Below are 21,073 nucleotides of genomic sequence, written 5' to 3' on the forward strand. Positions count from 1 at the left end.
AATCTCTGTAATCATCTGCACCATCAATTATAGATAACTACATAAATACAATACATATCCGTATAAACGCACACACACAAACACACACACACAGACAGACAGAAGCGCGTGCAGAGCGGGCACGAACATGGGGTTCGCACTGAATCCGTGCTGCCTCAATCAAATGGGCGCAGAATGCAGACCGCTGCGGGGGATGCGAGATGGAAATTTGCATTTGTAGAACCAATTGCGAAATTGAGTGATAATGCGTGTCCGTTAAGAGTTTGCCCGCCTCAAGGACTGTCGGTTCGGTTGTAAACGACAGGTGTGTATGCGAGAGAGAGAGATAAAGAAAGAGAGAGAAAGAAAGAGAGAGTGGAAGACAATGAATTGAAAACAAACAAATACGTTCGGTTGCGGAATCGTTTCAATGTTCGTGGCAATAAATAATAATGAAAACATTTACGTATAGGTTCGTCGCCTGCCGTAGTCGCTTTTCGCTCCGTCGGTACTCCTATCTCCTGTGCGCTTCTACCTCCTGTACACATCGACCAGCAGCACACCTCGGGTAGGGGGAGGGGATGCGTGTGGTGATTGACTTAAGCTATCTTTTTACATCGCATCTACATTCCTTAACAATTGGCCTAGAGGCCCTGTCTTAAGACGGTTACATATCAACAATTCCCTATCAACTTCCCCGTAGCTAGTAGCAACCCCGGATCTGGATCCTGATGAAGATGCTGCTCCAACAGCTGATGCTGTTGCAGTTGCGGTTGTTGCGGCGGATGGATCGGTTGCTGCTGTTGCTGCTGCTGTTGCTGTGGTTCCTGTTTCACCTTGAGCGGTTTTGGTCGCTTGGTCAGGTTCTTCTGGTGCAGGTGCGTCTGGTAGTGCTTCTCGAGGTGCGCCTTCTGCCGGAAGCTTTTGCCGCAGAGATAGCACGAGAACGGCTTTTCGCCCGTGTGCACCCGCACGTGCACATTGACCGAGTATTTGTCCTTGAACGCTTTCGAGCAGATCGAGCAGTAGTGCAGCGAGCGTCCACGCTTTTGTCCTCCACCACCGCTGCCGCCGCCACCCCCGCCACCACCACCACCACCGGTTGCCGTTGAGTCACTGCTCGAGCTGCTGCTGCTGGAGCTGGAGCTCGAGCTACTGCTCTGGTTCGATGGCAGCGGGTTCAGTTCGGCGAGGGGACAGCTGCCGCCGCCGCTGCTGTTGTTGTTGTTCGTGTCCAGCTTGCCGTCGCCGGTGGGCGTTGGCGGCGTCATCGCGTTGGACGACTCGGCAAGCGATGGCAACAGGGCCGGATGATGATGCGTCGCGGAGGAACTATCGGTTACGGAGAACGCATCGTACAGGTAGGACGACGGCTCGTTGTACAGGCTGTGGCCGGACGTTTGGAGCGCCATTTCGGCCGTACCGGTCACTATGGAGTTGCGATCGCCGAAGCTGGAAAGTTGAATCTCGTTCAGCAGCCCTTCCACCGTGCTGTGCAGGCTGATGGCCGTGGCCGTGGAGGAGGACGACGAGGAACCCATCAATGGCACGTTGGTCTGCTGCTGCGACGGTTGCTGCTGTTGATGGTGCGGTTGTACTGCAGGCTTGGCGGCGTAATAGTCGGCCAGATCGTAGTTGGCGCTGTCAAAGTGGAAGCAATCGACGGTCGGTTCGTACGATGCGTTCGGCTCGGTGATGTCCGGCGCGAGTGGGACCGGCGATTCGAGTGCGTTCGAGTCGGACCAGACGATCCCATGCTCGGGCGATTCGTGCAGCACGGTGAGCGTGTAAATCTGCCCGTCCGCGCCGGCTCCATCTGGCGGCGGATCGCCCGGTGTCGTCGGCGTTGGGCAGGCGTTGGGCTGACCGTCGTACGGTGGCCAATAATGGCTCATCCCACCGACGGACGTGTGTAGCCGCTGGTTCATATCCGAACGCGATGGACCCCAGATCTGCAAACGAGAGAGCGAGAAGAGTGCGGTCGATTAGAGATCTGCCGAGAAGTACCGGTACAGATACATTAAGACTGTTCCACACCATAACTTCACGCTGCCGTTTGCACCATAAACGGCCATCACCGGCCAGAAGTGTCGATAAATCATGGCTGCTTTATGGCCCTCTGTGGCCCCGGGAAGACCGCAGCTCCTTCGGTGGCAATCTGGCGATCGGCCCACGCGCAACTGCCATATGTCAGCCGCAGTTAGTGTGCGACTGGCACGCAACGAGCTGCAGGAAGCTTGCGACTGCCCCAAAGGTGTGAAGTCGGGTGTAGGAATCTAATTTTTAAGTATCTTGTACAATCTTGCTTCCACCGGCAAACCTACCTGATCGAATCCTTGCAGGGGTTGTTTGTTCTGCACGGGCGTTGGTTGGGTGGCGTACAGGAGCGCCCCAGTGCGGGGACAGCTTGCCGGACCAGCGAGCCCGTTCAGTGGCTCACCGGGCAGCTCGCCGGTGTGTGGAAGAGCTTTCGCGTCAAGTCGCAGCCGCTCGTCCAACGTCGGATGATGGTGAGAGTGGTGGTGGTGGTGATGATGGTGGTGGTTGTGGTGATGGTTGCCATTGCCGGTCGTCTCCAGTGGGTCGATCAGTTCTTGCTTGATGGCATTTTCATCGTTGCCCATCAGGCCGAGGCTGGACCTCAATTTGGGATCCGTTAGCATGTTGTGGCTGCGGGTCCGGGTGCTGAACGATGGAAAAAGAGGGAAACAAACAGACACAACGGGAGAAGATTAGTACGGGAAGACACTTGGGGCACTGGGGGGAGCGGAGTTTAACGGCACTCAAGCACATCAAAACGACCATGTGTCTCTGGCGTCCGTCGAGAGATGTCGTTAGTTGGCGTAATAAATGTTTTATACGACGATAATTTACACATCATTTGTTAGATGTCATCTAGCCGTCCACTTGACGGTGTTTATGATTGTTTATTAGTATTTACATTTGTTTTTTGTTTGTGAGTGTCGCTAGCAGCTTTCTTCGAGTGACCCCACCGCTCTTGCGCACGAGGAAGATGCCCATTGCTTGGCCCCATGCTGCGAGGAGCAATTATTGATCGTAAAACAATGATTACTTTCATTGAAGCTAACCGCCCGATTGACTGCCGTCTTCGGTCTTCGCAAAGGTCTCCGGTAGAGTGGGTTGCGCAGCGAAGAGCGACACAAGTAATTACGGTAGCATAAGGTAGCCGGGCCCTGCGGTTGTAAATGTCTTCTCTAACGTGACATTCAAATGGCGGGGAATTATCATCGACGGGTTGGGACGGGTTTGGGTGTGTGTTTGAAAAGTTTGAAGTTGACATCTTGATGCTGATGTTGGTGATGTTGATGACATTCACAAGAAGAAATAATAAAACATTCGTGCTCCATTTGTACGTTCAATCACAAAACATGTGTAGATGTGAAAATGGAGAAAGCAACAAGAATGACAGTTGGGACGGGGGGAGCTTAACACAAAAAAAGGAATGCTTGTACACTCAACAAGCACCGTGGCTCTGTAGCTCTAATTAAATTATATTAAATTAATCCACCACCACATGCTGCCCTACCTACTTAAGCTTAAAACACTCGAACACAAATACAAACTCCAGCATGTGCTGGTGCAACAACCTCAATCCCTTCCGGTTACTTTCGTCGCTTATCGTCCATGGCCCCCCTCCGAAAAAGCGCTGCAATCGGTGCAAATATGTTGCCCAAGCGCGTTGAAAGCACACCCCTCCTCGAATGGGTTAGTTGAACTTTTGCTGATTGCCCACATCGATCGATCGGTCCCATCCCAATGGATCCCCCCCAACCATCACCACCACCCGCAGCAGGTCATTGTTGGGTGCCTCAAAGCTCGCCTCGCTTGTGCCATCAACACGGCCACTGATCTTGTCACTTCGTTAAGCTTTGAATGACATCCCCATTTCGATTGGGGGTTCACGGGGAGAGATTGTTGTGTTCTTGCCTGCCTGCCAGCTGCGCTTTATACGCGAATCCCCGCGGAATAGTTCGCGCACGGGAGTGTTGGCGAGTGAGCGAGCTTAATGAATTTGACGATCGCACATTGATGACTCGATTGGGATCGGGCCCGGCGAGGAGGTTGCATCTGTGGTCGCCCGAAATGCAGTCGTGTGCAATCTTTGCTGTCTCTCCCTTCCCTCTCCGCCCCCCCCCCTCCCACCACTCGTGCAGGGGAAGATGCAGAGATTAATTTTGACGGGCGAGAATAAAAAGGTAATGTTTACTGGTCATTACTGTCAAACGGGGCTCGGCTTAAAATTCGGGGCGTCGGGCGACTGATTTCGTGCGGTGCTGTGTGTACGTGCGTGCGTGCGTGTGTGTTTGTTGGAAAATGAACGGATCAGTGCAGACCGATGAAATGTACATTTTTCGGTTGGGTTTTTTTTTGTTTGCTCGCATCAGACAATCTTTGCGGCAAGTGGGAGGTGTGTTGCGCCGTTTGCCAAGAAGCGTAAAGTGTGTGTGCCACCCGAGCCTGAGTGCACTGCACGATAAGGGCAAGAGTGCAGCGATGATAAACACACACACTGCGCCCCGCCACAAAGCTTGCCCAACAGCAACAGGAATAAGGATTTGGGGCTGTTGAGCGGTGTAGGGCAGGGCAGAAATTAACGCGCCTGGATACGGGAGATTATCCACGCAAATCTCGCTTTAATGAAACTAAGGCCGCCCCGGACGCAAAACAATCAAACCCCTTTTGCGCCCCAAAAGGGAAGGGAATGTGGTGTGGGGTTGATGTTTCGTTGATTTTGGGCACACAGTTAATTTAGTGCAGCGCGCGCAATTCTGGAAAGCCTCACCGGTGCGCGACAATTGCTTTAATGTTTATGTAAAATTGAAGCGCGTCTTCACAGCCGTTGCTTTTTGGTGCAGCCGAGCCAATCATCTTGAGGGACACGAAATGGTGACGAAAAAAAAACACGACCCAACAAGTGCACAATAAAACGATGCTCCGAGAAAGCTTTCTCATCGTTGGGGAGAGGTGGTCCAGCGGGGGGGTCGTTGTCATCGTCACATCGTGCGCCCGACAGCTTTTGATGGTGACTTTTGCGCAGTGGCGCAGCGATTGCTTGCTCACTCTCACGACAATTATATGAAAATTTTCTTTCCATCTACATAATTGTGTCCGGGATTTTATTTCACCTTATCCCTGGCGAGGTGACAGCAGGGCGGCGTCGGTGTGTGTGTGTGTGTGTGTGCCTGCTCGTTTCGTTGCAAAATTTCTGGCAGTCTTTATCGGAGGGAAGCTATCTTGCTTTTTTCGCCTCTTTAAGTGGAGGGAAGATGCTAATCGGTTCGGAAAATTAGGCTTATGATTACGTGGCGGGTGGCGGGGTGCGAGAGACTGTAAATTAACTCTCCATTTTGGCATCGTGTTTTACATTTTCGTGCGCGTTGAGTGGTATCGGATTTGGCGCGAAATAATGGAACCGTACATTTTGGGCAAAGTGACACAAATTGAGAGCTTTTTAAAATGGAATCTGCATCTTTGGCCGCGAGTGTGAAGAATATGTTTACTACCAACGATCAAAATTGGGATGATTCAATTAAATAAAGAATCGCCCGCCATTAGCCGGCGACAGCGGGAAGTGTGTCACGAGAAATTGGCAAATTGGCAGTTTTTGGAATTTTAAACAAATTAATTCGAAAAAATCACTTACATCAATGGAATATGCTTTGCCTTTTGCGTTTTTTTGTTGCAAAGTGAACGAGTTGCAATCTAATAATTTAGATTGTGGTTTCGATAGCTTCATTTTGTTATTTTTTGTTGTTGATGTTTTGTTGAGCTTTTTGGTGAAACAGAGCAAACGCAAACGCATAAACAAAACACCCTTTCGAAGGCGCTAACGGGCGTTAGTTTCAACGTAATGTATGAATATTAATTAACTCCCCGCCCCGTGTGCAGCAGTGTAAGCATACATTCATCGGGGCTGGTGGAAAAGCCTTTTCCTAGCCTTGCGGCATAATCATAATGGCTAGATGGCGTCGAATTAGTGGAGTGAAACAGCTCCCCCTGGGGCGGGCAAAACCAGCAGCTTGGCATGGCGCCCCTGTCATCATCCTTCGAGCGGAATGGAATGCATCGAATTACCGAAAAACGGCACTGTTTTGAAGGTCCATTTGTGGCAAAACTGTTCGTGTTGATGCATGCAGCCCGGCGCACACCAATAGAGAACGGCCATTTATACTCATTTAATTACATGTTTGTTATCGAACATTTAGGCACTGTGTGTGTGTGTGTGTGCATTATTAGTGTGCTTAATGGGGAATAAAAACAGCGATGTTTTAAGGCGGATAGAAGCAAGTGTAAACTATTGGAAGAAGCATTTAGGAAAAGAAAAGGAATACAACTGCAACGCACTGCCGAATGCAACATTCCAATTCGGTTAAATGCGTGTGCGTGTCGCTCAGTAAGTGGGTTAAAGATTTTCCCAATTTCTCCATTTTCCATCCCTCTAGCGTCGCATCATTATTTGAACGAGGTCAAAGGTCATCTTTCGAGTACGAAACTGGACAGACGCGAAGCGCAAGAGAAGATGTTTGGGGATGTTTTCCGATAGGAGCGCCGTGAGAGGCCGATCTGGTGAAACGCGGGCGTGTGTGTGTCGCGGATAAAGCGGATTTTCTTGTCAAGCCGCATTTTCTTTGCCGCATACACGCTGGCAACCGGGGTGGCAACCGGTTAGTGAAGAGCGTGTGCGCAAAGCGCGTTCTATTATATTTTCGCTTTCATCGTTGGCAGCTCGAGGGTCGGGGCAAATGGGAGGTGGAGGGGGGGGGGGAGGAGCAAGAGGGGGTAAAGGGTGCAATGAATGATGCAAACTATGCGCCATGTGTCTAACGGGATCGGGCACTGCTGCTGCTGCTGTGTGTGTTTGGCACTGTGCGAATGATCGTGTTGTTGTTTGCTTCGCGATCGTCACACAGTCTCCCTCTGTTTTTTTTCTCGCTCCTGCTCTAGCCGCTTTCCTTTTCCGCGCGGCCGCTCGAGTGATCCTCTTTCTCGAAGGCATGTATGTGGGGTAGTTTCCGTTTGCTGCGGGTAGTTGTGGTTGGTTTCATTACGGGCGACTTTGGCCCAGCCTTTGAGCCAACGGTGGCTTTCACTATTTGTCGCGTCGGAAGCAAGCGGAGAGGGACGATGCTTTTTTGGGGCTGACAATTTGGACGCTGGCACTGAAACCTCCACAATCACACACACACACGCACAAAAGGTGCAATAAAACAGCCCCACAAGGACATCCGCGTGTGCGTGCCGATACCGGAGGCGTTGTGTGTTTCCTTCCTCCTTCGCCGGTTACTAATAATTACACACACCGCCACCCCGGACCCCGACCGGATGAAAGCACTAAAAGCAAACCAACCGATCGAGCCAAACTATAATAGTCTCTCAAGGGGGGGGGGGGGGGGGGGTTGTGGTGTACGAAAAACATGCGAAAAAACACCCTAGAAGTAGAAGAAATCGCGACGCAACAGCAAATAAAACAGAGTTTAAAATTTTAAACTTGCAATCAAATGGATCGAAACGAAACGAAAACATCCACTCGTGGGGTGGCAGCTTTAGAGTGTTGATGTTGCTGTATTCGCTGTTGTTTGGGGGGGGGGCGCCTTCAATAAAGTCAACCTTGACGCACCCTGGTGAGGCTTTTTCTGTTGTTGTTGTTGGCAGCGTAAAGGAGTGCGTGTTAAGAGGAGGTGAGGCTTAACCCCACCCTCGACCGCGGCCCAAAACCTAACCCACGTCCGGTCAAGGTTTTTCTGGTTCAAATGCCAATCCGTGGCGATCTCCGTTCTGTCTGTTTACGGCTACGGGTTTAACACGCGTGTCGCGCTGTTGTCGCATGAAGCTTAATCTCGGTTGGAGTCGTTTTTTTGGTGGCCGTTGTGTGGTTGTTGCAGCTTGCAAATTCCTCCTCCTATTAGGGTCCTCCCGGCTTGGGGTGGTGGTGGTGGTGCGGACCCCGTTGTTTTTGTCTCTGCACTATGCGCTTTTTTTGTGCACCCCAACTTGAGGTTAGAGAGAACTCTCGAAATGAGATGGTGTTTCGTATCGTGTGGTTTAGGAATAGTGCGTTTTTTTTGTTGGTTGGTAGGTTTATGTGCGAACTCCAACCTACCTCCCCGACTCCACCACCCGAATCCCGGGCATTCTGAACCGTCATGTCGACAAGGGACACCAGGGAGGCTGCTCGTGTTTCATGTCTTGTTTTGCTTTGCTCCCATTCCGGGACGATCGTTGGCTCGTTTTTTTTTTGTTTGACTACTCCACTGCCGGACCTCACCTGTACATGGGCCAGGGAACGGTCGTTGTTTTTTTTTTGTGTATGCTTTCGTCGAGAATCTTAATTAGTTTCAAATAATCTGCGCGTGTGACCTGAAATGGGTGCGTGTGTGCGTGCCTGACGCCATAGCAGGGCGTCATTTTGGCGACGCACTTTGGCGTTGCCATTTGCTCGAAGAGTACGTGAGAGTTGCCTTCCTCTGTTGGGCGGGAAATGTGCAACGTGCGCAAGGGAAAGAAGAGTGGATGGGTGGAGTGCCTTTTCCAGCCCAAGCTTCCGACCGAGTTTTTTGAAGCCACATGCACACATCCATTTGGGGGGAGAGACACCGGTCGGCCAGCGTGACAAGGTAAATTTCATCTTCCCCGTTGATCGTTCCTCACGCTGGCTGGTGCGGTTGTGGCTGTCTCGTTTACGCCACCCTGCCGCCTTCTCGATGGCCACTTTGCTGCTGTCCTCTGTTCACCCTGGCATGGGAGGAGGAGGAGGAGGAGGAGGGAGGCCGTTTTTATGTTAGGGTGCTTTCGATGATCTAAAACCATGAAAATGGAAATGAGGATTGGAATGAGGCACACTCGAGCGTCTGTGCACGAGTTTAATTGCATGCCAACTGCGGTGCTTGTTGCTGCCGGAGCTTGTACTTGGCTGCTGCTGCTATCTGACTACCAACCTCCTCCTCCACCACCACCACCACCACCACCTATGTGGGTGGGTGGAAGGGTCTGCTCCCAAGAACGGGAGAAGGAGAAGGAGATGTGAAACGAGCAATGGCATGCAGGCCAACGATACTCCAGCTGAGGGGTTGTCTCACGAATGGAAGCAGCCAGCGAAGGAAATAGATCAAGTCCGCGTGATAAGCTTTGGAGCTAAGGTGAAGAGTGTCTGTGTGTGTGCGCTGATGAGGAGGAAGTGAGAAGTGAGAAACAAAAGAGTGCGGGAAGTCCGAAAGCCTCAATGGAACGGGATGGCCGAACGATAGTGCCGAGCCTCTAGGGTGCTCATTTGGGTGAAATTAAGCGGTGTTGAGATCATAAACAGCACCACTTCCCTGTAAAGGGCCCCTGCCAAAGGGTAGGGAAGCGCGCAGGGGAACGAATGAACATTGATCGAAGAACACGACCACACTCGGGTGTCGCCCGGGAACGAGGGCGAGCGGGCTACTACGCGAGCGCTCGAGGGGAAGATGAAGAATTCGTGGCTTAAATTTCACGTTCAAAAGGCTGCGCTGGCTGGCAGGCAGCGAGTATCGCTCCGTCATCGATCTATGTCGCTCAAAATGCCGAAGATAATAGGCTGAATGTATGACGAGCGCGCACTGCTTCAGAAAAGGCACTCTGGAGCGGGGCAACAGCGGGATAGGGATGGCCGGTTTGTAAGGGAAAATGTCGAGAAGGAGAACAGCTGAGAGAAATGCATGCGGACGGCAGGGAGGATGGGATTGAGTTTAGATGCCGCTTTTCATAGTTTTCATCCTTCATCATCGTCGACGAATGTGCCGCATGCTCCGTCCTCCCATATAGAGGGGGGAAGGGGTTTCTTGGGCGTTTTTTGTTGTTTTGTTCTCAAAGTTCCACCTACATTTTCCGGATGAGTTTTTGTTGCTGCTGTTGTCGTTAAAACGTGTACACGTTTGCGTTGAAAAGAAACAGTTCCATCAACAAAAGGGAGCGTTAGAAAGAAAGAGAAGAGAAATAGAGGGGGGGTGGGCAGGGTGGGGGGGGCAAAACAATTCCACCAAATGCACGATCTAGCGTCATAATGCAAAAACGCTTCGTCGGCCGGTTCGTCGCTTGGTAGAAGAAGTCTTTCGGTCGCAATGTAATCATGGGCACAAAATCAACACGAATACTTAGTCGGAGAGAGAGAGAGAGAGAGAGAGAGAGAGAGAGAGAGAGAGAGAGAGCACGGGAGCGGGTGCGGATAAACGGAACGTGAACGCATCGCAAACACTTACATTCTTCCGCTGGTGGAGCCGCAAAATTGGTTGAAAAGAGGCGAAAAACCCACTCGAGGTGGCTGGAAGGAAACTAGGTCAGCCGGTGTCGGGTAACCCGGGAAGTGGAAAATTTTATTACAAAATAAAGAAACGCTTTATTGGCGGTGGTGGTGTTGGGTACGACGCACCAATCGCTATCAACTCCGTGCCCCGTGTCTGTGGGAAAGAATTAGCTCGACGACGGTGGCTTACGGGTGGCTACGCGATGTTCAATGTCCAATAATAAAAACCGGCACAAGCTCATTCCCGATAGTGGGTCGGGCTCGGGAAGGGAATTATGGTCTGTTTAAACCGTGCAGCGTCCGGAAAAAAGCTTCCCTTTATCTCGTGCGCTTACACATTATCAGAAAATGGCTGCGAGTGCGAGATCCGGCAAAAAGGCATACTCCCAGAAACCGGCGGGGAAACGGTTTCAAAAGTTTGCAGAATGCCCGCAACCGGAACAGGGAGAGAGACTGCAAAGTACCTCCGCCGAACCATCCTAATCCGGTGAATGGGTTATAAAGTTGTTGTTTATGGCCTTGAACCAAGCGCAGGCGAGATTAAGCTACCGGGAGGGAGTCGCATTGGATGTGCCGGACTGACCGACCGACCGACCAGACCGACGCGCGTGAACTCAAGGTCTTCCCCCTGTTCCGTTCGCGAAAGACGTCCGACAGACAGTGAAATTAATCGATAGGTGAGTACGCCTCTCGGTCGCCCGGGTTGGAAAAATAAGCTTGCACTGTAAGTGTACAAGTACGCGGGTACAACGCGACATGCTACTACCACACCACGAGCAACAAACCGCATCAAGATCAGTCGAGAACTAGTTGAACTAGTTCCGCTTTTGCGTCTTCGTTTTGGCGTTCTTGCTGCGGCGTCCGTTCTGTCTCGCTGTGTGTGTGTGTGTGTGTGTGTGGAGTGGTCGATCTTTTAGCACGATCTTTCCGCGTGGCCTTGTGCTTAACGAAGAAATAGGTTAAGATTGACATCGTGCACCCGTCCCTCTCCTGCTGTACCGTCCAGAACCTTTGACGCTTCCCGTGGGCAAGTGAGTAGGGCAGGAAAAACACATCACAGCTCCTCCACTAAAGGTGGCCATTACCACGTACTTGGTTGTTCGCCTTGAAGGCTGTGTGTGTGCGTAAATCCTTGACTTTTCAGCGACATTTTTGCCGATCGTACAGGATCGGCAGGAAACAAAAGTATTGCGTGAGGATATACTTTTTGATTATTTTATAGAATTACTGAGCCAGAGTGGCAAAGGAGAATTAATTGCAGCTTAAGATCAACAAAAATTAACATTCATCCTTCGCTAGAGACTTGGACTGCTTTGTAATATACGTGGCGCGATTTTACGAGGTTCTTGTTAATAATCTCGTACCCTCGGCTCTGCTGAATAGCTGACCCCAAAGCTCTCCAATTTTCAGCGTGTCATGTTTGAACGAACGGCCCACCGAACGATTTATGGTTTCTTGTTGAAATTAAACATAATCTAAAATAAGTGACCGGCAAGTGACCAAGCTGTGGAGAAGGGGCAGAAATAAAGGGCCAGCGGACGTGTGATCTCGAAACAAAACCAAAAAAAGCTCAAGTCATACACGGCTCACTCGGAAGGGGTCACAACACACGCATACGCCGACCGTGAGCGAGGTGGAATGGAAAGAAAGCTGAAAGAAAGTCACCTAGCAGCCACTTTGGATAACTATTGGCAAAGCCTAATCTTATTGGAACTCCTGCGCTTGTTCCCCCCTCCCCGCTTGTCACCCGTCTGCACCTGTGGTTCTGCACACACACACACTCACACATTTGGGCTTTTTGAAGGCGCGCAGGCGTACGGGGCGGACGGAACAATAATAACCACAATCATTGGAATAATAACATCCATTATTCGAAGTTGCTGACCGTCATCAGGCCGGGGATCGGTTGAGAGATTGGATTGGCTTGGTTGCAGATCCGCGACAAAACACTATCAGACCCCAGCCCAGGCGTCCCGATAATGACCGACTCCAGACTAGGTGTGTGTGTGTGCGACCAACATACCGCTAGAAAAGTCATTTAATTTGGCAATCGAATTTTCATAGCCATCACACGCCGTTGCTCGGAAGCGCATTAGAGGGCGATCGAACTGGACCAGTTAATTGGCCTGCTCGTCGAAAGAGGCGAAGGAGGAGGGAAGTGCCAAAGGGTCACGCTGTCATGCTGTGTCTGTGAGCAGCGGCCCCCTCCTATCGGGAGCTCAATTTCTTTTAACTACGCCACGAAAGTCACGTCGCTTTCGGTGCCAGCTCCGCGGTCCGAAATGGGCTTTTGCGAAAGGTTAACGCGGAGGTTAATCGAAAATAAAGCTCCGAACGCGACTTTCTTTGTTTTGTCGCGCGCAAGATCGACACGCGGGCGATTGGGCGATCACATCGATTGACCTTAGGCGGCCAGCAGCTTCCGCTTTGTCTCGAGGGAGCGTTTTATTCGCGAACGTTTTTTTTTTTGGGAGATTGTCGTACAACTGGTATGGGTGCGATAGGAAGGATTGGTTGAGAGTAAAAATTGGCTAGATGTATCAAATTAGCTGTGAGTAGTAGATGCAACAACCATCGCCCAATAAACTAACAAACTTAAAGCTCATATACTTACACGAAGCAGTCAAATGAAACCACGCGGCGAAATCGTTAAGAAAATTACGTCCTATTAACAATTGTCACTGCACATAAGCGCTCGTGAATAGCTTCTCTCAATTTCGCACTTATTTAACGCTAGGTGTGGAGGTTTCCAAAATATCACCAATTAATAATCACAATCGTCGACCTAACGAGCGTGTTTGTACCAAACCTCTCCCGCGAAAATGACAGCAACGCAAACGGTTGTGTGTATGTGTGTTTATTTCACTTCACTTTCTTCCCCTGCTGGTGATTGGATGCGCCTTTGCACCTTGCAAACCGTGGCTTTGCCAAACATTTTTAACCTTGCACCTCCCGTGTACGAACGGCGCAACCGCAGGGTGTAACGCGCGTGGCAGATTGGGCAAATCGTCACTAAATCAAACAACAGATAAATAAAGGCCACTCGCCACGGGAACTAAAACCGCATCATCCAGTAGAGCTTAGATGCGCGCACGAAGAAGTAGAAGAAGAAGAAGAAAAAATTGCAATCCACACACACACACACACGGGCACACACGGGCACACTTGCACACACTGTATCGCTCACACGCGTACACAAAATATTCGAGTGAAAGCACACACTGGCGCATTCGTCACGCCCCAGGATAATCAATTCATAGGCTGAGACGCTTCCGAGGGTTTCGCGTGGCCGCTGGCAGTTGAGCGAGCGGGGTGGTGGGGGGGTTTTGTCTATCGAGCGATCTATCATTCGCCTGTTGGCTGTTTCACTCTCGTGCTCCTTCGCTCGCGATGTGTTTTCTCATTTTCCTTTTGCGCTTGTCGTTTGATTCACGCTTTACTTTTTTTTGCACGCTCCACCATGTCACTCTTTTCAGCATGGGAGCATGCGGGGCCAGCCAGCCAACCTTTCTTCACGCCATACACGCCACGGCACACGGCATATTTTGTATCCGAATGCTCTTTTTTTTTGTTCTCTGTGGGTCACTTCCGCTTTCCCTTATTCTGGTTTGGGAGGAATTTTCACTAGCACTAGGTGGTTGTCCTGATTATTGGCAGCGCTTTTGTTTTCCTGCTTTTCGGCAGCTGACGATGCCGAGAGAGCGAGGGTGAAAGATCGGTCAGGCTTCCTTATTTGTACATTGACACTGCACAGCGCGCGGCACCGAATTAGCACCAGCATCTAACGAGATCGCTTTCGAATTAGCACGTCGGGCGAGTGGGATTTACTTTTGGCTTGTGTTTTTCTCTTTTTTTTCTGTGCAAATCACGCGCATAGAACGACCACCACAAGCTCTAAGCACGCACATACACATACACACACAAACATACACACGATAGATCGGCTGATCGGGCACGCACCGTACGAACGAACACGGTACACACGAGGCAGCTGGGTACGACTAGGCAAAAGGAACCGCCGTCATGTCGACATGGGTACCGCTCTCTAGACCGACTGACCGAGTAATACAGTATTTCTTAGATCACAACCGAAGCCGTTGCTCGCGGAGGCCCCCATCGCCATCGTCGTCGTCGTCGTCGTGGTCGTTGTCGTCGTCTTCGTTGTGGCCGCCTGATCGGGTTCGTTTTCTTCTAGCCTTTCCTTTCTTCTTCGGCGTGCATCGGCACCGCCAGCCATCGACCGCCCTGCCCTGCCGGCCAGCCCGCCGTTCTCGCCACACTCGAATCTCGGATCTCGGTCGCGGTGGGGAACCGGCTCCGGCTTATAGGTGTTCGCCGTACTGGTCCACGGACTGATCTACTCTCCCGCACACGATCTTCGGTTGCTCACTGGCATCGAATCCGTTAAACGGACGGCTCAAAATCTCCGACCAAGTCACTCGCGCCACTCACAGACTCCCGAACCTTTTGCTCACTCTCTCGCTCGCTCTCCTTCCCTTTTTCGACCCACCCTCTCGTGAGTGCACCGAACGGCAACGGGGTAGAGATCGGGGAGCTTTTTTCGAAGCGATCGCACGAAACACGAAAGACTTGAACGGGCGCGTAAGCAGGGAACCCCAAAGTGCACCTAAAGCTCGCGGGTTGGGCTGATCGCGCGAACTATTCTGGAGTGAGGCTGCGTGTAGAACCCGGCGTTACGAATCTAGCGGACGGTGGACGGGATGCGCACAGGGACACAGCAGGCACTCGAAACACCTACGGAGCGCTGCACAAATGCTAATAGCACACTCGGGCCGGCACACACACGCCGTTTGAGCGAACCGAACCGGCCGGAGCTCTACTGACTGACTGACTGACTGACTGGCTCGCTTGGCGCGTCCGAGCGACTAACGGTTGTTGTTGTACGGCTGATCGTTTTGCTCTCCTCTATTCGCGTTCGCGCCCTATTCTTAGCGTGTAGATGATCGGGGCGACCTCTAAGCGCTGGGTCCTCGGCGTGCCGTGTGCGTTGGTGTGGCGGAGTAATTTGCGCTCCACTCTGTGCGGGATGGATGAGTTTGTTTGAGTGTGTGTGTGTGTGTGTGTCGTGTTGCTTTTTTCTGCTTTGAAACGTTGACGTAAGGGTGAGCATATGTTTGGAATGGGTTGAGATTGAATGTTACTCTTTGCTGTACGTCATCACGGAGACAGTAGAAAGGAAGCAAAGCCGTGCACGAAGAGCAAGAATGTAGAACGGCGGATGAAATCATTTAAAACATCAAGCAGAGAAAGAGATTTGTTTGCCTGCACCGATCGAAAGGGCAAGTCAAAATGTCAAAGAGCTGTTTGATGGCTGAAAAGCCTCCCCTGTCTGACGCCGGGTACTGTACCAGAAATTATTTCGCCAGCTATCTCACTCCCCAGTCCGCATCGATTGATATGTATAATCAAAGGGCATCGCCAAAGGAAGGATGATTTATTGCCCAACAATTTGCAGTGCAGCGCGGGCCATTTCTGCGAGCGAAAATTCGACGGTGGTGTTCCGGGGATCTCGTTACGGATTTTTCGCCCGTCGAAAGTGTGAATATACGACGTGAGAAGTGTTATCAGGTGAGCCATAAATTCATTTTTCAAACATGATGTCTTCTTCAGCCGGGACAGGATCGTCGGGGCCGAGCCGACGCTTTCGTCCTGCCCTCTGTTGTCTCAATTAGAAAGCTGGAAAGGGGGGAAGCGAAGTTCAATTCGTGCCGCCACGATTTCAACCGTGCTGCGGAAGGATGTGGGCTCAAGCTTTAAGGAAGTTTTTCGTTTTCGGTGTATTTCACTCCGGTGGAACGAGAGATACGTTACGAGAGCAACATAAATGATTGACGATCGGCGTGAAGTAATTTGTGTAATTTATGAAGAAGCGGGACCAACTCGACAAGCTGCGAGCGCTCGGACCGTAAGGTGTGTTATCGGTGTGGTTTCGTTGGGGTGCGAAAACACAAAAAAAAAAAAACACGGGCGCAAAACGGACAACAAATTTAGCGCAAAGTAAAGTTCTCAGAATATGACAACGGTGAAAGATTGATTGCGCTCGGCTAAGGTTCAAGGCTCGAAGACGTTGTGCTGCCGCAAGGATAGCATGTCCTTGGCCGATGCCGAAAAGGAACCCGGAACGCGTCCGTTGAAGCTCACCTGAGCGCGAGCAAGCTTCATCAGCAGTAAGAAGGAAGAAAACGGTGAGTGTTCGTGTGTGTGTGTTTTTTTTTTTGGGGGGTTCGTTAAAAATGTAGTTTGCAATCGATCGAGTTCGCTTGATTTATTGGAACGTGCAGCTTAATATAAATCAGCCAATTATTTAATTTTTCAGTGTCAGTATTGTTTAACAAAGCTTGACATTATGAGATCTTTATTAAGGGTCGGCGCAGCATTGTAATTGAGGTATTTCATTGAAATCATTGCGTGATCGGGGAGGGGTGGAACGTTTAAACAGCAAGCTACATTCTACAATGTTGCAACTCGATTTTCCAAGGACTTGTGGAACGCAAGCAAAAGAACACCTTTTTCTACAAATGAGAATATTGTGCAGTGAAGTGTTTTCTGAGCCCACGCCTGCACGTTAATACCGTGAAGCAGGACGGATTTAAAATTATATTCACTTTTCACATACATTGATCGCGCGGTGGTGTTGGTGGTGTGAAAAAGCGAGCTCAAATTTACCATAATAAGACACCGACTACCAATTATGTCGGGCATGGTGCGGGGGGGTATTGGAATAAACAAAAATAAACTGAGCGAAACAAACTCCCCGACACCAGCCGATGGGGCCGATGGGGCTCGTCAGTACGACACGTTTGATAAAATGTACCCCTTTTGCATGTTTTGTGGCATTAAGGCATCGCATGCGAGCGTCACTTACGCGTAAGTACATAGCCGTTTGCGCACGGCTCCGGTCAGAAACGTCAACAGGCAGGTGGCTTCGGCCGTCGCGAGTTTTGCGTGCTGGGCGGCCGGTTTGGGCGGCTGAGGAACCGCTGTGCACCGAGCGGAACTATCTGGCACTGGTTGAGAAGTCCTTGTCACAAGTCCGCACCGGGGCATGCGGCATGCAAATCCAACCGGCAAGTCCCGCAAAAAGCGACCAAAAAGTGTAATATAATTGCAACCAATTACTCAAACTCGACAAAGAATGCCGCGGCAGAGGCAAATTATACCACCACTGAAGTGAATATCCTTCGGGGGTCGAAACACCCCTTGGTCGGAGGAGCCAAATCCGTTAAGCCGTTGCTTAGCAGAAGGGGGAGATGGTGCGGCAAGCAGCAGAGGTGTGGAAAGGGCAGCCGACCAAATTAAAACGCTCACGAAAGGGACCTCCGTCGATCGTCCCAATATTGGGCGAATATTTGGTTGGCTGGATGGGGAGGATCTGACCTCGGTCGGACGCGTTAGTTTCGTTGCTTTCTTTTCAGTAGAGATCCCGGCTTTGCACCCTTTCGTAGGCTATGGTTAAGGGGAAATTATTTCTGACAATTGCTGCAGGACAGATTAAAAGACGTACGGACGCGCGAAACGCTTTGCTATGTTCGCTCTTCAGCTTCTGGTAGCTAGCGGGAGCGTGCGCAGAGGATGGGAGCACGAGACGAAGGACTGGAGCGTGACCAGGAACAACCAGGTCCAGGAGAGACCTGGAGGGCAGGAAGCGGAGGGCGAAGTAAAGGAGGGCTGCAGTTTAATGAGTCGTTTAATTTTGACCCAATGGGTATGTAAATTTCACACATTGACCTCCCGCGTTGACAGCGACAGCGTAACCGGGTGACGGTGTGTCAAAGGTGTCCGGACACTTGAATCGTGACAATACACGAGGCTGATGGTTGCTCGCTCGAAAAACTGGGCCGCTCTTCACGCGTGCTATGTGGAGTGTGCGGAGGTGGCGACTTTTGGAGGACTTTTCTGGCGGACCACCGGCGACGATGGCGACGATGATGACTGCGACGATGGCGCACGGCTTCCAAGACCTGTCAATATGGGCAGGATTCCCGCGAAAGTGTCACTGCCCGGCAACTGAGTGGGATTAGGAGAGTCGAGTGGTCAGCAGGGAGTGCAGGAGAACGGGAGAGAGAGAGAGAGCACTTGACATGAATGTCGATCGGTTTTGGGGGCTATGGGGATGGAGTGGATTTGGAGCTTGTTTCGGTTAGATTTGGGACCCGGACGAGTAAGAGAGCGACACAGATGAGTCAGCGCCGAGTTGGTCAAACATTCGGATGCCGTAAATCGATTAGGTTGTTTGCGCTTGGCGATTCGCTTTGCGGCGACAATTATCGTGCTCACTTAGTGCTGCGATCTAGATGATCGTGTGTGATCTGGCGAACGTACACAACACTCAGTACTCCGCCGCACAAGGTGTGTGTGTATGTGTGTGTGGAGCGAAGAAAGATTTGTCGATGAATGTTGTCGTTGATCGTCGGTGTGACGATCGACATCGATCGATCGATCATACTTGACTTCTGTCGATCCGCGTCTGTTTGTCGATGGGTTTGGTGGCGCACCTTCGACCATTAATCTGCATCTGTACTGCCGATCACACGGGGCGTTCCGCGGGGGCCCGGTCGCTGGGCCGGGCGGGAAGGATTTCGGATCACTCTCGCACTGGTTTCGCCAATGCGCACGCCTTATACGGCGATCATCGATCATCAGCTTGCAACCGCTGCAGCTGCAGGCTGGCGCTGGGGCACAGACACGAACGGCCGTGATCCGAGTGGTCTGATAGCGCGTTGACGGCTCGACAAAATGTTTGACAAATTCTCCGTCCCGCGAATATGCATCTCCTTCCCTTAGTATTGCCGAGAATATGGGTTGGTGGATTGTTGCAGTCGTCTTTGTTGGGGGGCGAAGCAGAATGTATTGGGGGGGAAAAAGCGGGATAAAGTGGAATTCTGCGGGATAACTAATGAATGTATCAGAATCATATTTGTTATTAACATGACAGGTTGCTATCGGGGTGCTTGGTGGGGTAGGCGATGAACAGTTTAACAGGATTATTGAAATGCGATGACTTTGTACTTGATTGTGGTCGCGTATGCAGAGGAGCTGCGCGCAACAAAATGGCCTTTCCCGCTGTCGCTGTCTCCTTGATTGCATTAAATATGATGAGCTTTTTATTGGTAAATTACCGGTGTCTCCAAACTCAATTTCTTCAATTACAAGGCTGGAGATGGCTTTTGACACACCATTTTTTGAGCAGAAAAGCGCATTAACTGGCTTGCCTTGTAGACTACTTTGCAGCAGCAGCAGCAGCAGCACCAAGAGCAGTAAGAAGAGCCGCCTGATGTATATAATTTCACGCCGAGTGAAGAAAGAGCTCGAGTAGAATACAAATTTTTCGCATCGTTCTCTGCGCTGGTCGGCAACTCGCACGCCAGGCGAACCAAAGCCAAGGTTCCATCCTCCTCCATCCGACCGACACAGCCGTTTATTTGCATAAAACCAACATCATTACGCTAATTACTGCTATCCAATGTCGTAGATCGACCTGCTTTAGATGAGCGATGAGTGCAAGTAGTTGTGGTAAAAAATAAGTTTTGAAAATATTATAAAAACTCAGCCCACTCACTTGCACAGCTCTCCCGCGTTCCACACGCCCGCCAGCCTTTGTGTGGGGAGCGGGGCAAAGATTCTTGGCAATGCGCGCCGGCAGCACTATAATCAAACATGCACCATCGATGAAACCTTTGATTAAGTGACCCTACGGCATGGAAATTGTATCAACTTTTCAACGCCACGGCGCAGAGTGGAACGCGTTTACGGTGTCGGTTCGGATGGTGATGGTAAAAGTAAAAAAAAGAAACCGTGGCCGAGCTCGGCCGACGGGGCGCCAGTGGGTCGTCCGGCACGACGCTTTTTTGGGGGGTTGAGGTTGAACGCGGCTCTAGTGGCGCTGTACGCCTCGGAGGGAATACATTCCGGGATACCTGAACGGTTGCCAAAAGGGCCGGATGATCATCATCAGTGCACGAGTAAATGCAGCGCTGGGCATGAGAAAGGGCTTTCGTCTAAGCTCGGGCTTGCAATTCGGTGTTGGCAGCCACGGAGCAAACTGGTGCGAAGGCACAACGGTTTAATGACTTAATAAGTGACCACAGTAACCGCATCGCTACAGGTGAGGTGCGAGCTAATGCGCGGGAGTTCGAGGGCTCGGCCGAGGAGTTGTGCGAAAAAATCGATTACCGATCGATGGTGCGATGGACCGTGGAAAGCTTTGGACAGTTGTGGGGCAGGTGTAAAGACGTGTAATATCGATTTAAAATAATTTGTTCTCGTTTACGGACACGTAGATTGCGTGGACGCTGGAGAAGATGATGCGTGATGATGTGTGATGATGTTGGAGGGTTCTAACATTTCTCCGCTTATTCGAGAAGAGGCTTTTGGGGACGAAGTCATTCTGAAACGTCCGTGGAATTGAACGACGATCGAGATTATCACCGCAATCAACGCAACTGCTGGCCGGGTACCGTTTCAATCATGGCGCACACACAGCGCGAAAGGTGCAACAAATGAATTATGATGGATTTGTGCTGGGACGGCTGCACCATAATACAATACTTTATGTTGCATGCGGAAATGCAATCAGGCGCTGCATGTTTATCACTCTGCATTTGAGCGTTATCTAGATGTTTACGAACCTGTTCATTAGCCATCTAGCAGGCAATTTATTTTATTTCTTTTTCTCTCGCCAAACAACCTCGGCACTCGGCCGAATGTGTTCATCTGCTCGGCCGTGTCCAATAGACGCGCAGACGTGTCCGCTTTGACCTCCGGAGGTCCACCCCGGGGGAAATGGTC

At 50.9% G+C, this 21,073-nt stretch overlaps 1 protein-coding gene across 1 annotated transcript; it reads right to left on the minus strand.

Annotated features, from left to right (window-relative positions):
- Window positions 1–111: 111 nt before the first annotated feature.
- LOC121590162 (early growth response protein 4-like) lies at window positions 112–15,101 on the minus strand. Its single transcript, XM_041909591.1, has 3 exons — window positions 12,879–15,101; window positions 2,304–2,664; window positions 112–1,931 (listed from the first exon to the last, which is right to left on the minus strand). The coding sequence occupies exons 2-3, from the start codon at window positions 2,640–2,642 to the stop codon at window positions 654–656; spliced, it is 1,617 nt and encodes a 538-aa protein (XP_041765525.1). The 5' UTR covers window positions 2,643–2,664; window positions 12,879–15,101; the 3' UTR covers window positions 112–653.
- Window positions 15,102–21,073: the final 5,972 nt, after the last annotated feature.

The sequence above is a fragment of the Anopheles merus genome, chromosome 2R (genome assembly GCF_017562075.2).
Source record: "Anopheles merus strain MAF chromosome 2R, AmerM5.1, whole genome shotgun sequence".
In the NCBI taxonomy this organism is placed as follows: domain Eukaryota; kingdom Metazoa; phylum Arthropoda; class Insecta; order Diptera; family Culicidae; genus Anopheles; species Anopheles merus.

Excerpts from the sequence above, each read along its gene's own strand:
- LOC121590162 (XM_041909591.1), bottom strand. The coding sequence starts at position 2,642 with ATGCTAACGGATCCCAAATTGAGGTCCAGCCTCGGCCTGATGGGCAAC. Across the intron at positions 1,932-2,303 it reads CCCTGCAAGGATTCGATCAG|ATCTGGGGTCCATCGCGTTC; the intron begins GTAGGTTTGCCG and ends TCTCGTTTGCAG.